Below are 14680 nucleotides of genomic sequence, written 5' to 3'. Positions count from 1 at the left end.
TTAAGGCAAGTAGGAAAATAATAATTCTACAATTGCCATAGAAAAGATACAATCACGATAAAGCATTCCTGTCCTGAAAAAACACTTTAAGTGGGACCTTATTACCTTAGAGGAATAAATTGAGTTTCTCATTTCTAAAAAATGTTGTACATTTTTAAATTTTTTTTTTTTTAAATACAATAATTAAATATGACAACATTATTAAGAATCCTTGCGATATAGCTGCTAAAAAGTAAAATAAAACGGTAAATGCCACATTGGCAACACCGAATAAAATTATCTACGAAGAGTCGTGTATATATTACTTTTGCGTTATTAAGCGGTAGTAGGAATAATATCCGGTGTCTACCCCTAAGTAAGTTTAGCAAATTATCTTATGGCTCGCTGATAATTTCAGAACCTCACGTGAATGTCCACTGTGAGACATTAGATTTATTATCTGCATTAATATACATATAATATAATATACATACATAGCGGCCGTCCAAAATTTTAAGCTTACGAGGGGTCGGAGTTCATTTGCTTATCTGACTTTTGATAAATGCGACCTGAAATAAAAACGGGATAACAATCGATCGACACTACTGTATTCATTTTAATATCAATAAATTCTAGAACTATGGAGGTATTAAAGAAGAAGTATTGTTTTATGTATGTTTATATATATGTATTTTTCATTTTATATTAGATTATTATTACTTTTTTTTTTCAAAGATGAGTTTAACAGTCATGCTTTGATACCTTTTATATTGTACACTTTTCCCCTCTTATACATCGTGTTTCTCTCTGCTAATGGTTGGCTGGAAGAAAACTCATGAATGAGTTAAGCTCGCCTTTAGTATTTGGACATTCTTTAAATCTGTTTTTATTGTATTTTCTTTTTGTGTACAATAAGTATAAAAGAAAAAGTATTTTGAATGAAACCACATAATATTAGCAAACGAATTAAATCTCTAATTGCTATAAAAAAATTGACTGGAAGAAAATGAATTAATGAAAAGAATTTAATTGGCTCAACGTGATCAAAAAACCAGAGACTGTTCTGGTACTTTTTTATACATGCCCTGTACCACTGTTTGTATAATACCAAACCATAACATTATACAAATTTTAAAAACATGGAATTTAGATCATTGCCGCATTATAAGGCCTAATTGAAAATTAGATTGGAAAATTTCAATGGAATTTTTAGGAAAGAAAATATTTATGATGCAGAATAGATGATGGCTTCATGTTGTAATTTCTTATTCGTTCCCAATTTAAAAAGGTTTTTAGAATTGCAAACGAGATTTCGACATTTTGGATATTGTAAGCAAGTAAAATCAGAACTCCATAGGGACGCCAGTACAAAATTCACATAAATCTTTCTTTCTACAGATTAGGTTAAGTGTATGAAATTTTAAAGTGTATTATTTTTTTTGTTATAGGCAGCAATAAGTACTGCTTAGACGTGAACTACGGTGGAGTCCTCATCATTTGGGACAGACTCTTCGGCACCTTTAAACCCGAAACAGATAAGATCGAGATCGTATATGGACTAATATACAATCAACCTTCATTCAACCCTCTGTACTTACAGGTAAGGAAATTTAACTAAACAATACCGTGCTCAAGAACCAAAATTTAAAAGGTGGAAAAAAAATTATCATTCCCAAGCTAGAATTCTATCTTCTGGTATGGGCACTGGAAATACACATAGAAAACAAAAACTAATAAATGTTTCGTACTCTGAATGCCAAGTAACTAATAAATAATAATAATAATAATATATATTATGTAATAGTTATTGATTAAATTATTTAATAAATATATTATAGAACATATTAACATTCCACTACTCGAGCTCTTGGCTCGGCTTACTGAGCTCCCGCCCCGAGACCCGAAAGGGTGGCTCAGTTTCCCCTCCTACGAAAGACCGTATCTCCCAAGACTTTCGTGATGATGGTGACTGTGTGTATGACAGCTTGTTTCTGCATGATGTGTGTGTTCATGTTCGCATCTAATTCCTCTATTATATTTATGCAATATAAATATATAAATAATATATTATATAATAAATAATAGTTATTGATTCCGACTACTATCGAACCCTAATCAGGTGGTATAGGTAACTAATCACTAGAGAAACAAGTTGACCGATTTTTTTCCAAAAAATATTGTTCAGAAAAAATTGTTGGTAATTTGGTTCTAGCTAATAATGTCTACCGTAGTAGTAAAATCGAATATTCAGCTTTATTTACAGATACTGCAATAATGTTTAGGGCTTTGTTGTTCACGCGTTCTCGCGCCGTGTTGGATACACATTGATCTTTAAATTCGTAGTTGTTTTTGGCACTTCGCAGAAATATTTTTGGCATAGTGCCATCATCATGCAAGAAGTGACGCTTGAGTGGTTTTAAATTGGCGCACTTCGAATCACAACAAAACACGAGAGCGATTCGCTTAAATTTTATTGTTTGGTTAGTTTCAATTTAATATAAATAATAATCAGTGATGTTAGGACTTGCTCTGAGCCTGTAATCAATTCTGGATTGGACAGTTATGTAGATGAAACACAATTTTTTTTTCCTTTTTTCTTTTTATTGCTTAGATGGGTGAACGAGCTCACAGCCCACCTGGTGTTAAGTGGTTACTGGAGCTCATAGACATCTACAACGTAGACGCGCCATCCACCTTGAGATACAAGTTCTAAAGTCTCAGTATAGTTACAGCGACTGCCCCACCCTTCAAACCGAAACGCATTACTGCTTCACGGCAGAAATAGGCAGGGCGGTGGTACATATCAGCGCGGACTCACAAAGTGGTCCTACCACCAGTAAAAAAATTATTGATTTAATTGCACCAACAAAGTGATCATCAATACAAAACACTTACAAATTGACAATAAGTACATGACAGATCTCATCTTAATGATAGGTGCAATCGACAGTGCAATAGTTGAAAATATTTTTAAAATTAGAACAGTAAAAATACAATGAGTAATTGAAAGTTAAATAACAAAACTTATGTTCATATTTAAATTTAAATTTGAAACCTCTACATCTACTTCTAATTTATCTGAATGCCTTCACAAATATAAAAATAAAAACCCTCAAATTACTTTAGTAAGGCATATTTTCATAGCCAATAATTCAGTCTGGTATCATTTCGCGGAAATACAAAGTCCCCTATTCATCTTCTCCTCGTTGATGGAGTGGACATCGTTAATATACTTCCTAATTATTCCGGAAACTTCCGAGAAAAAATCTACCGGAAAACTGTGAAAGTAGGAACTAATTTAATTTGACGTTTATTAGAATCCGCTAATGGTTCTTTTAATATTTGAATTGTCCGAAAGAAATCTACAACAAATTTGTATATTAATATATACCTAAAACAAAGTACTGAGAGTGTATTTTATTTCACCTCACCTCAAATCGTCATAATTTTGTACGACACTCTTATCTATTTGTTTTTTTTATTCCTTTGAGTATGACAAAAGTACTAAACCGAATCAAATTAAATATTTAATGTTACAATAGTTACTACAATTACGCAAATTATTTATTGTAGCAACATAAATTAACAACAAGATAATTACAATACATTTAATAGTAAAACCTATTTGATATGAGCCTTTATTTAAAGTACGTTCTTATTTTTTATTCAAAATCTAAAGCTTTTTTTTTATTGCTTAGATGGGTGGACGAGCTCACAGCCCACCTGGTGTTAAGTGGTTACTGGAGCCCATAGACATCCACAACGTAAATGCGCCACCCACCTTGAGATATAAGTTCTAAGGTCTCAGTATAGTTACAACGGCTGCCCCGCCCTTCAAAGCGAAACGCATTACTGCTTCATGGCAGAAATAGGCAGGGTGGTGGTACCCATCCGCGCGGACTCACAAGAGGTCCTACCACCAGTAAAACCAGTGATTCTCTACTATGTAAATTTACTCATTTTGGGTTTATAAGTTGTATAAATTAAGTAGAATACAAAACGTTGCTTCGTAACCATAACTTTAGGCCTAATTAAGAGTAAGTGCTGAACATGCGTGTGTTCTAAATTTGGTTTCGTTTCCTACGTAACATCAAGTTGGTCAAACAACAAAGCAAAATTAAAACCACTTAAATTAATGGGGAACTTCCGGAAACCGGAAATCAAGCCACCGTATACCCAAGGCAACCATTGCGGAGCTTTGAGTAAAACTTGTTCTGAGCTTTAAGTAATTAATCAAATATAATGTTTTATCAAATATTCAAGGCGCTAACCAAACACAAGGCAGCGGAAAGTCGCCCCACACATACATATCTACTTTCAGTCCTTTTGAAAAATGTATTGATTAAAATTTACCACAGCAGATGCTCAGGGGGTTAATATTGAACCGCAGCTTAACTAGGCGTCGAAGCATCTGTAATTGTAAAATTAATTACATAACTAGTATTTATAATAGTGATTGTTAATTTAATAAATTTGACGGTAGATTGCATGCGCTACATAGATATCGCAATAGATTCAGTGCATCTCTGGAATTGCTAACGTCCATGAGCAAGGTTTTTTTACTTTTATGTTTTGATCCCCTCATATCCTTTTTATTATCGCATCTCCTGCCATCGGAGCAGAGTTCATCCATATTATCTGGAACCGCTGCGTTCATTGACAGTGCGTTTTCAAAGATCTTTTTTTCCACGTACCATCCGGCTTTGGAATGAAGTCCCCTCCACGGTGTTTTCCGAGCGCTGTGACATGTCCTTCTTCAAACGAGGCTTACGGAGAGCACTTAATGGGAGGCAGCGGCTTGGCTCTGCCCCTGGCATTGTTGACGTCGATGAGCGACGGTGACCACTTACCACCAGGTGGGCCATATGCTCGTCTGCCTACAAAGACAATAAAAAAAGACCACCTACCTTGGAAAATAAGTCCCAATTTTATCTGTTATGCTGTGGAAATTCCCGTGAAGGCTTCCAATGCGACCTACCAGCTATAACAATCCGAACTGTATTTTTTTTTTACGAAAAAGATTTAATTTGCCAATACATAATAAATAAATTAAGATTTATTACTAAAACTTCCATTAAGATGAATCTAGATAAACTTAGAAAGTGTAAACACTAACACGCTATCTACATAATAATCAGTCAATGTCGTAGTACGGTAGATTCTCAATCTAGATAATGTATACATTATATTGTAACTTGGAATTACTGACATTTACAGAGGACTTCAGTAATTAGTTCGTGATGTGTTTAATTAGTGTGGAGTCATATAGATAGATTAGAATTCAGACTAGTTGATATGCACGTTGAGATAAATATGTTAATGAGTTATGTTTGAGTATAAATTAGCAAGTTCATAGCTGTATTAGTTTAACTATAAAGTACTCATTTTTTTTATCAGACCTATATTATATAGTGACAATTCACATTACGATCAAATGATAGATAGAAATGGATGAAGATTTAATGAAAGAAAAAATCATATCTATTGAACTTTTTTATTTATTTATTGCTTAGATGGATGGACGAGCTCACAGCCCACCTGGTGTTAAGTGGTTACTGGAGCCCATAGACATCTACAACGTAAATGCTACCCACCTTGAGATATACGTTCTAAGGTCTCAAGTATAGTTACAACGGCTGTCCTACCCTTCAAACCGAAATGCATTACTACTTCACGGCAGAAATAGGCAGAGTGGTGGTACCTACCCGTGCGGACTCACAAGAGGTCCTACCACCAGTAGACCTACCGTTACTTAACTTACCGTTTCAAACAAGTATTTTATTTCAGTCGTTCTATAATGGCTACGTGCTGGAGAAGTTCCGCAGCTATGAATCCTGGGGTGACAAGATGAGGGCTATCTTCTGGGGTCCGAGTTGGGAACCTGGCTCACCGAGACTTGGAGACGAGGACATGAAAGTTGACGTGAGTATTTAGATTAAACCTAACTACTGAACCGACTTTGAAACAAGTCGATATTTAATTACATAATATCTCGATGCACCTCTCTATTTCTGCAGCAAAGTGGATACCAGATACTGTTTAATATTACATATTCAATAAATCACGATAAGTATCAAATAAACCTAACCAAGTCAAAAACTCACAAACTATTATATCAGACTAGTAAAAGCTTTTCGTATTCTGATAAAAACTTCGTAACACGAAAAAATACCATCCGGTTTTAATTAACCGGGTAACAGTAACCGAGACAGTTACCACGATTATCGCTCGTAACTATGGACGCACTAAAAGCGCTGTAAAAGTAAAAGCACTGTTTTATTAAAGAGGCCTCACTTTCTCCAATTAACAGGCACTCCTGATTTTTGTAAGGGAAAAATAAAAAGCGTTTAAAAAGCATCGGGTTCAGGTTTTTTTACCTCAGCTTTTGAAGCACCGATCGTTATTTTAACAGATTAAGCTCCAAAACATTTCATAATAACAACTAACAGAAACTTCTTGTCTCCATTTTTGTACACTGTTTTATTCATTTCCAACAAAAAAAAACTATTGCTTAATGGGTGGACGAACTCACCGCCCACCTGGTGTTAAGTGGCTACTGGAGCCCATAGACATCTACAACGTAAAAGCGCCACCCACCTCGAAGTTCTAAGGTCTCAAGTATAGTTACAACGGCTGCCCCAACCTTCAAACCGAAACGCATTACTGATTTACGGTTGAAAGAGGCAGGGTGGTGGTACCTACCCGTGCGGAATCCCAAGAGGTCCTACGGTGGTAGGACTGTATTTACTTGTGAGTAAATACACAATTGTATAAAGCCATTGAGTACATAAGGCCGTCCAAGATTCGTAATCGCCACTAATGGACATTCCTCATGTTGAGGTAAATCGTTATGGTATTATTGGTATCCATTAAATATTCTGCTTACATCTGGTCTGAAAGAAAGTTCGACAAAAAATTAGACTGAAATAAGCATAGCTGGTTTTATTTTTATGCTTCCTTTTCACACCCCTATTGTTAAAATCAGAACACATTGAAGAGAAAAACCTTTTTTGTTTTTTGTTACTGAAAATGTTTTAACTTTTTTCCTCAGGTCGAAAATAGGGAAAAATACGACGTGCATTTACCAGCGTGGTGTAACACGTACTTGGTGACCCATTACGCGGTTGTTCTGTATGGATTCTTCGAGCTTGCTTCTAGACACATGGTATGTAAAAATAATATATTTACATATGTACATTACTTCTTGATTGTGGCGTTTATTTCACAACCCCCGATCACTGTCCTCGTCGATTCCGTCGCTTGCGTCAACGGGCTCGATGAGCGAATTAACCCACAGACACAGCCCACTGAGTTTCTCGCCGGATCTTCTCAGTGGGTCGCGTTTCCGATCCCGTGGTAGATTCTGCGAAGCGCTGCCGTTGTTAGGGCCAGTGTTAGCAACACTCCGGTTTGAGCCCCGTAAGCTCACCTACACGTTAGGGCGAAGGCCTCTCAAGGCTATCAGCATAGGTAGGTATAAAAAAACGGTACAAATATACATGGGCTATGTTTACTGTTTTCAAAGACACGTGATCTTACGGCCCACCTGATTGAAAGTGACTACCATCGCTCGTGGACATCAGCAATAACAAAAGCACAGTCAAGCCGTTGCCTACCATTCCAGACCATTTCTAATTTCGGTTCATTCAAGAACTAGATCGTATGGTCCAAAACGTTCCTTGCAATTTCAAGATATTCATGATGATGGTCTTAGGATAAATGTGAGGTGGGGATGACGGATTTTTTGGGTTAAGCTCCGAAAAATTGTTGTACAATTGTTGTCGCTGCCTTCAAATTTCATCTTATGACCACTTCCCGGCAAAAAAATAGGCAACACCGTATTAGCTACTAGTATGAACTCACAAATAACTGAAAGCATTAAGCAATGCTAAAAATTAAAATAATTATTAACATAATACAAATGTGTAGTTAGTTTTAATATAAACATCGAATGATAATATTTTCAGTCCGACTCTTACAGTGGTCTCAATTTATAATGTAAACAATCCCTTTTTGAAAACAAACAACATAATCCCAGTTTAAATATCAACCATATTTACAGTACGTAGAATACACAAAAACTTCGCTCCCCTAAGCTTCGGGCCATTCCGAGCTCAGTGTGTACCCGCCTTAGCTTTGGATAAATCCAGAATTTGCTTAATGAATTATAAAATCTAATTCGGTTACGTTCGTTCAATTTCAGTTTGGATCGCTCGTGACGTAATTACTAGGGTCCGTTAACGGCTCGGGGGGATAAGCGGAAATAAGTTTCAGGTCCCACAACTAGTCCGATTCATTATTTAACTTGTTACGAAAAATGATGTATGCTCATTCCTGATCCTGCGGAAAGAATGGAAAGCAGTCGACGTCGCCCCAAACACGTCATCTCGAATCCTCCCGATCCACTAACGGTGCTTTTAGGTACCCCAAGCACCGGTCACCGTTCTCGTCGAACCCGTCGCTTGCGACTAAGGGCACGACGAGTAAATTTACCGTCAGACACAGCCCACTGAGTTTCTCGCCGGATCTTCTCAGTGGGTCGCGTTTCCGATCCGGTGGTAGATTCTGCGAAGCACGGCTCTTGCTAGGGTTCGTGTTAGCAACTTCGTCAGGTTTGAGCCCCGTGAGCTGGAATAGCCTCTCAAGGCTACCAGCTTAGGTAGGAAAAAAATTTAAGACGTATGTAAAATACATCGGTTTGTACGTAAAAATGTCAAACGTATTCGTATGTGTATAAAGACAAAAGAGTTCAGTAGCATTTTCACATTTTCCAATCAATTCTGCCGCGAAGTCAAGACGACGATACAATTGTGATTCTTCATGTCTCATGATTTCCGATCACGATTTAACATCGGCGATATGCAGGCTTGACTGTTCAGCTACAGTTATAAAACAAGGGATTCATTCGCGAAGCAGTTGCTCTTGAGTTGTTAGGTCTCCTTCGGAGGCGCTCGGGCAGCTGTTAGCAAATCCCACCCCTCCTAGCTGAGCCCCTGTTCGCCTACCTATCGCGGAGAAACTGGAAAGGCCTCCGGGACACCAGGAATCCTTCTATCGTTAAAAAAAACACGTGTGGTACTCGGGGACTGCCACGGTAAAGTTATTGCATAGCATTTTTTATCAACTTATGCAATTATAATTAGACAATAATAATTTAATATTAAAACAATAATAAAATAAGACCACGCTATATTTATAAACATTAACAAAAACAAAACATTAACTGTCCCCTTCACACTCATGAGCTAGACCGCGCGAGAGAGAGATGGGCAGACTTTTCATGATGCGCATGCAGTGCCACGTCACGACGCGCGCTTATTCACAAACACTACACAAGCGCAACGTGTGAATGTGTTGAACGCAAGCTACATGGTAGGCGGAGTGGGAGTCTTAGGTTTTATTTTCGTTATGAATTTTCTTGATTCGGTCGCCACGCTCAAACCCGCGATAAAAACTATGCAATAGCTTAAAAAACAAGGGACAGATGGCGCTTGGGTCGCATCCACAACTTAATGTATTCCGTATTCTTTAATGGCCGTTACATTAGTTTATTAATTTTTTCTCAATATAAATCTGTTATTATAATGGAAGTTTATTTAAACTAAGCAATTTTTTTGTTTCAGGGCATGACACCCATCTCGGTTTTGATATTCGTCGTTTACATCATAGCATCGTTATCTGTAATCGGAATGCTGTTTGACAATTCACGACACGCTCCTATTTTAGAAGTCCTAAGATGTTCAGCTCTGGCGTTCTTGACTAGAACCATAACACTTACCAGCCCAGCTTTGGGCACGACCCTCCAGATATTCTACGTGGTCTCGGCAATGTTCTGGTGTTTAAATATGCTTAAGCTGTTAGAAATTAAAAAGACGAGAAAAGTGGATTAATTGAGATGTTCCTTGGTAGTTTTTAAGGTTTAATTCAATTTTTTTTGTTTTTTGTTTTATGCTTTCCCTAAAGCTTCAGTTCATGTCAAAACTGTTTTATTGTCATGTTATTAATCTTTATGATTACATAGAGTAATTATATGTAAGTAATTTAAGTAAATATCAGTCGTGCAACATCAGTAAACTACTTATTATTTGTCATGATCTTCATATCTTTAGATCGTGTCTAGACTGAATTTTCCCGGATCATATCACCATTTCATATCTTTCTGAGCTCAGCCTTGGTTAAAGCGAAGGCAGACGAAGCTGGCTTTTTTAGATTAACTAGACAGATGCTTTCATTTCGATAGCCTTTTAAAAAAACTGGGTTAAATTCGTTTATTGCTATTTGTGTTCCGCGGTTCCACCCGCGTTAAAATTGGAATAAACAATGTGAACATAAAAGAAAGGGGAACTTATATATATATAGCTTCCACTAGGTGGCATCAATAATATCTAAATTAATTTTAAGAGAGATTTTTAGTTCCGGAAAGTGTTTGTAAATAATTACATGTACACACATATCTACATATGTATGCCGTAATGTATCGCATAGCTGTTGATATGTGACTTAACTACGGTCAAACTTCAGTTTGACTCATAGCTATCTACATATAATCAGTGATGAAGCCCTGTAGAATGCAGCAATTTATATATAATTAGATAGCGTACACCAAATAATTAGGTAAATAAGTTATGAGACTATTTTTAGAGTGTTTTTTTATATATATTTCAAATGTATTATGTGTCGGATGATTTAATAATATTTTTAATGAGATTTTCATTTGCAAAATATTATTTTGAACTAAATTATAAATCATTTAATTATACAAAGTATGTTGATGTTTCGTAATTAACGCGGCGGTAAGGATCGCGTTCACACTCGATTTAATAAAACCAATGTAGCAATTAAATACAAAAATATTTCAAACTTTTTCCATGGTACACGCAAATGTAAGTGAAAATTTGAGACGTGAAATGTGAAGTATAGATAGCTCCTGAACTTTTTGAACGAGGAAACGTGAAATTTGTCGAAAAATATCTCAAAATTTTAATCAATCACTAAAAACAATTTTTAAAGCATCCACACATAATATACATTTGAACTTGGCAAATGTATTTGAATAAACTAACATAATTAGTTAAACAAAATGAAGCATTTCCTTAGTTCTAAGAAAATATTATGTAAAGTAATATTGTTAATGTAATTTATTAACGGATCGATATTAAAATATACAAACGATATTACTTATTTAATTATTCCATGTTGTTGTCCATGTATAAGATTTACCCTCTCTTGAAATATACAATATGCAACCCATATTCTAAATCCGGCTGGTAAGCACTGCCACTTGACGCATTTCTGCTGTGAGAAATAAGTTCATAGCTATACTTCAGTGGTGAGACAGCCACTAAACAATACCACTGAATCTTGAATCTAATTTTTTTTTCCTACCTATGTTGATAGCCTTAGGAAGCTATTTCAGCTTCTCCTTGACGCGTAGGTGAGCTCACGGGGCTCTAGCTGGGAATGTTGCTAATACTAGCCCTAGCAAGAGCTACTTCGCAGAATCTAACACCGGATCGGAACGCGACCAACTGAGAAGATCTGGTGAGAATCTCAGTGGGCTTGTCGTACCTAAGAGCACTGTATCTCAGAGTGACAGTTCTACGTAAAGTTTATTGGATGATACCTACTTAAGCCCAGGCAGATAGCTTTTTTTCTGGGCCGGGGCCGAAACTCCTGCGTGGACCCTGCGCCTAGGGGACTGCGCGTGGTGTATGTGGAACTAGAAGGTCTGCAGATTTGGGGAGCGGACCGTGGCCCCAAGGATGGTAGCTAGGCCCCTACTTACCCACTAAATGACTCGAATGCGTCCGATCCCCCTCCCAGGTCAGAACCCGGGTAGGGTAAGGGGTTACCGCGGTGAACACTACATACAGACGCACAGCTCACCCCAAGGCAGATAGTTTATCTTTTTAACAATCAGTACAGAAAGTTTGTTACATATTTTGTTCTAAGTAAAGAATAAAACTCATCCTTATAATATTTAGATGTAATCTCAAAAATATGCATTTTAAAGAATAGTTCAAGCTAACGTACCACTTCCATTCAAGAACGAAGCCATAATAAATAACGGATGTCAATATTCGCAACGATGTCACGTTATCGCGGATAAGATGTGGATCCAATGAAGATGGATATATGAAGTCCTTTGGGACGAAGTTTGGACCCATACGAAATAGGTTACCACATACATATTTTTACATTGCATACCTACCGAACATACCTCTTTTGCTAAGCCCTAGTGGCTTTTCACTGTATGACTTTAATACCTAGTATAGACAGAAAAGCTCGCGGTTCAACTGATGCTAAGTGCACAAAAGTACCAAAACTTTAGGCTCGCCCTTCAGACCCATGACTGATTCGTAACAGAAACATGCAGTACCATATTGGAATAACACACTAATTACACTTACGAATTGAACAAACAAGTCCATTCTAAGGCAGCTATACATCCGAAAAAGGCTCTCTTCCATCTGCCGGGAACGTGTTATGAGCTTCTTCGGACACATCATACGGTCTCCCAGACATGAATTAAAGGAGCTCATAATTACGGGTCGCATAGAGGACAAGCGCGCCGTGGGCAGAACACCAGCCAGATGGTCAGATCTAGCAAAAGAAGCACTTGGTGGTAGTCTGTACCATGCAGTCCATGCCACCCATGATCGAGCACATTGGAAGTACGTCGCATGTGGTCGCGATCCTCAGTAGTGAGGGAACGATATAGAAGAGAGATTAGAGAGGAGATGTAGATTTAGGAAAAAAAGGAAGATTCTGTTCCTGGCATAGTAGTTACAATAGTAAAATAGTTTAGAATTCATTCCGATAGAGGCACCCGTCACGTGCGGACGTGCTCATCGTCCACTCGATCGCCCGGTCTTTGTTCGCCCGGCTTTTGTTAGCCCGGCCATTGTTCGCGCGGCCTGTGTTTGTGGTACATCTGCCGACTAAGTGCTCTTTCTGGAAGTTTTTATTTGTTTTGTTTCCTTTTGTTGTTTCTGTGTTCGTGGTACATCTGCCGACAAAGTGGTTTCCTGCAAGTATTTATTTGTTTTGTTTCTTTTCGTAATTTCTGTTTTGTTGTGCTTTTTCTTTGTCCTGTAGTAATCGCGCCGCATTGCCACCTGTGTTCAATAGAACCGCTCAGGTCCGAGAAGTTGGGGCCTCGCCGCAAGGCGAGTGTTTTCAAGACCCGGGGCCGCCCCACCTGGGTACTCAGCGATCATGGACGCTGTATTCGCGGAATTCCTCCGACTTCGCCACCCACAGCTCGCCTCGGAGTTTTTGGCCTTCAAGGCCAATCACACTGCGAGCCCTCTCGAGGACTCCGCCGCGCTCGCTGCTCCTGCGTCGCCTGTACCTGCGTGCAGAGCTTCTGCATTGAGCACCGCAGCCTCTGTCGTGCCTGCCGCTCCCGTGTCGCCTATACTGGCGAGAAAAGCTGCTGCGTCGTCCGCCGTGACCATCGTTTCAGCTGAGCGATCATCCGCGGCCTCCGTCGCGCCCTCTAAAACACCTACACTTGCTCGTAGGTCGCCTGCACCCGCCTCCTCGTGCTCCGACTCTGACTCGGACATGGAGGTCGACCTCGCCCCCGCCTCATCGACGGATGGATTCACCCTGGTACAGAAGGGTAAGAAGCGGGCCGCGGAGTCTCGAGCTCCCGCGGCCGCTAAAATTAGCAAAGCCGTGAACGCGTCGCGCCCCCGCCCTCAGACTCCCGTTGCGCCCCCAGCCCGTGCCACTCCGTCGCCGCGTCCGGTGGCACAAAATAAAACCCAGACCCCTCCCCCGGTTATCCTTCAGGAGAAGGCAGCTTGGGATCGAGTTTGCCTGGCCCTTAAGGCCAAAAATATAAATTTCACGAATGCCCGTAACCTCGCGAACGGCATTCAAATTAAGGTTCAAACACCCGACGACCATAGGGCCCTCTCTTCTTACCTCCGTAAGGAGCGTATAAGTTTCCATACGTATACGCTCCAGGAGGAGCGCGAACTCCGCGTTGTAATACGCGGAATCCCTAAAGAGTTAGATGTAGAGCTCGTAAAAGCCGACCTGTTAGAACAAGGCCTACCAGTGAATTCTGTGCACCGTATGCACACCGGTCGCGGTAGGGAGCCATATAATATGGTTCTAGTCGCTCTCCAGCCTACCCCCGAGGGTAAGAAAATCTTTAACACACAGACCGTCTGTAGGCTCTCTGGTATCGCTGTCGAAGCCCCCCATAAAAAAGGCACTCCTAGCCAGTGCCATAACTGTCAATTGTACGGGCACTCTTCCCGTAACTGTCACGCGCGCCCCCGATGTGTTAAGTGTTTGGGCGATCACGCCACGGCCCTCTGCGCTCGCGACCAAAAAACCGCGACGGAACCGCCTAGCTGCGTCCTGTGTCGAACACAGGGTCACCCCGCGAATTACCGTGGTTGCCCCCGAGCCCCTAAAATAAATCGCCGCGTCGCCCGCCAAAACCGCCTCCGAGCTTCCGGCCCAGACATCAAAGCCTCGGCACCCTCTGCGTCGCAGGCTAAGCCAGCGTTCGTTCCGGCGGCGGTGCCCAGTGTCTCGGCCTGGGCAAAACCGCTGCCGTACACGAACACGGCTACAACTCCCTCCTCCGCGATTCGTCCCGCCCCCGCGACTCGTCCCTCTCCCGCGACTTGCCCTCCGACCGCGTCCGACAATCTCGCTTTAGCGATCGACTTCTTTC

General features: G+C 39.7%; 1 protein-coding gene across 1 annotated transcript in view; it reads left to right on the top strand.

Annotated features, from left to right (window-relative positions):
* LOC114245256 (alkylglycerol monooxygenase) overlaps positions 1 to 11151 on the top strand; it is a 38886-nt gene extending 27735 nt beyond the window's left edge. Inside the window, exons 7-10 of the mRNA XM_028177359.2 lie at positions 1428 to 1579; positions 5767 to 5901; positions 7031 to 7144; positions 9603 to 11151. Coding sequence (XP_028033160.2) covers positions 1428 to 1579; positions 5767 to 5901; positions 7031 to 7144; positions 9603 to 9869 — 668 coding nt within the window. The 3' untranslated portion in view covers positions 9870 to 11151. The remainder of the gene's footprint in view (positions 1 to 1427; positions 1580 to 5766; positions 5902 to 7030; positions 7145 to 9602) is intronic.
* The last annotated feature ends 3529 nt before the right edge of the window (positions 11152 to 14680 follow it).

The sequence above is a fragment of the Bombyx mandarina genome, chromosome 09 (assembly GCF_030267445.1).
Source record: "Bombyx mandarina strain Sakado chromosome 09, ASM3026744v2".
Taxonomy (NCBI): domain Eukaryota; kingdom Metazoa; phylum Arthropoda; class Insecta; order Lepidoptera; family Bombycidae; genus Bombyx; species Bombyx mandarina.
This window is presented reverse-complemented; position numbering and strand designations above follow the sequence as displayed.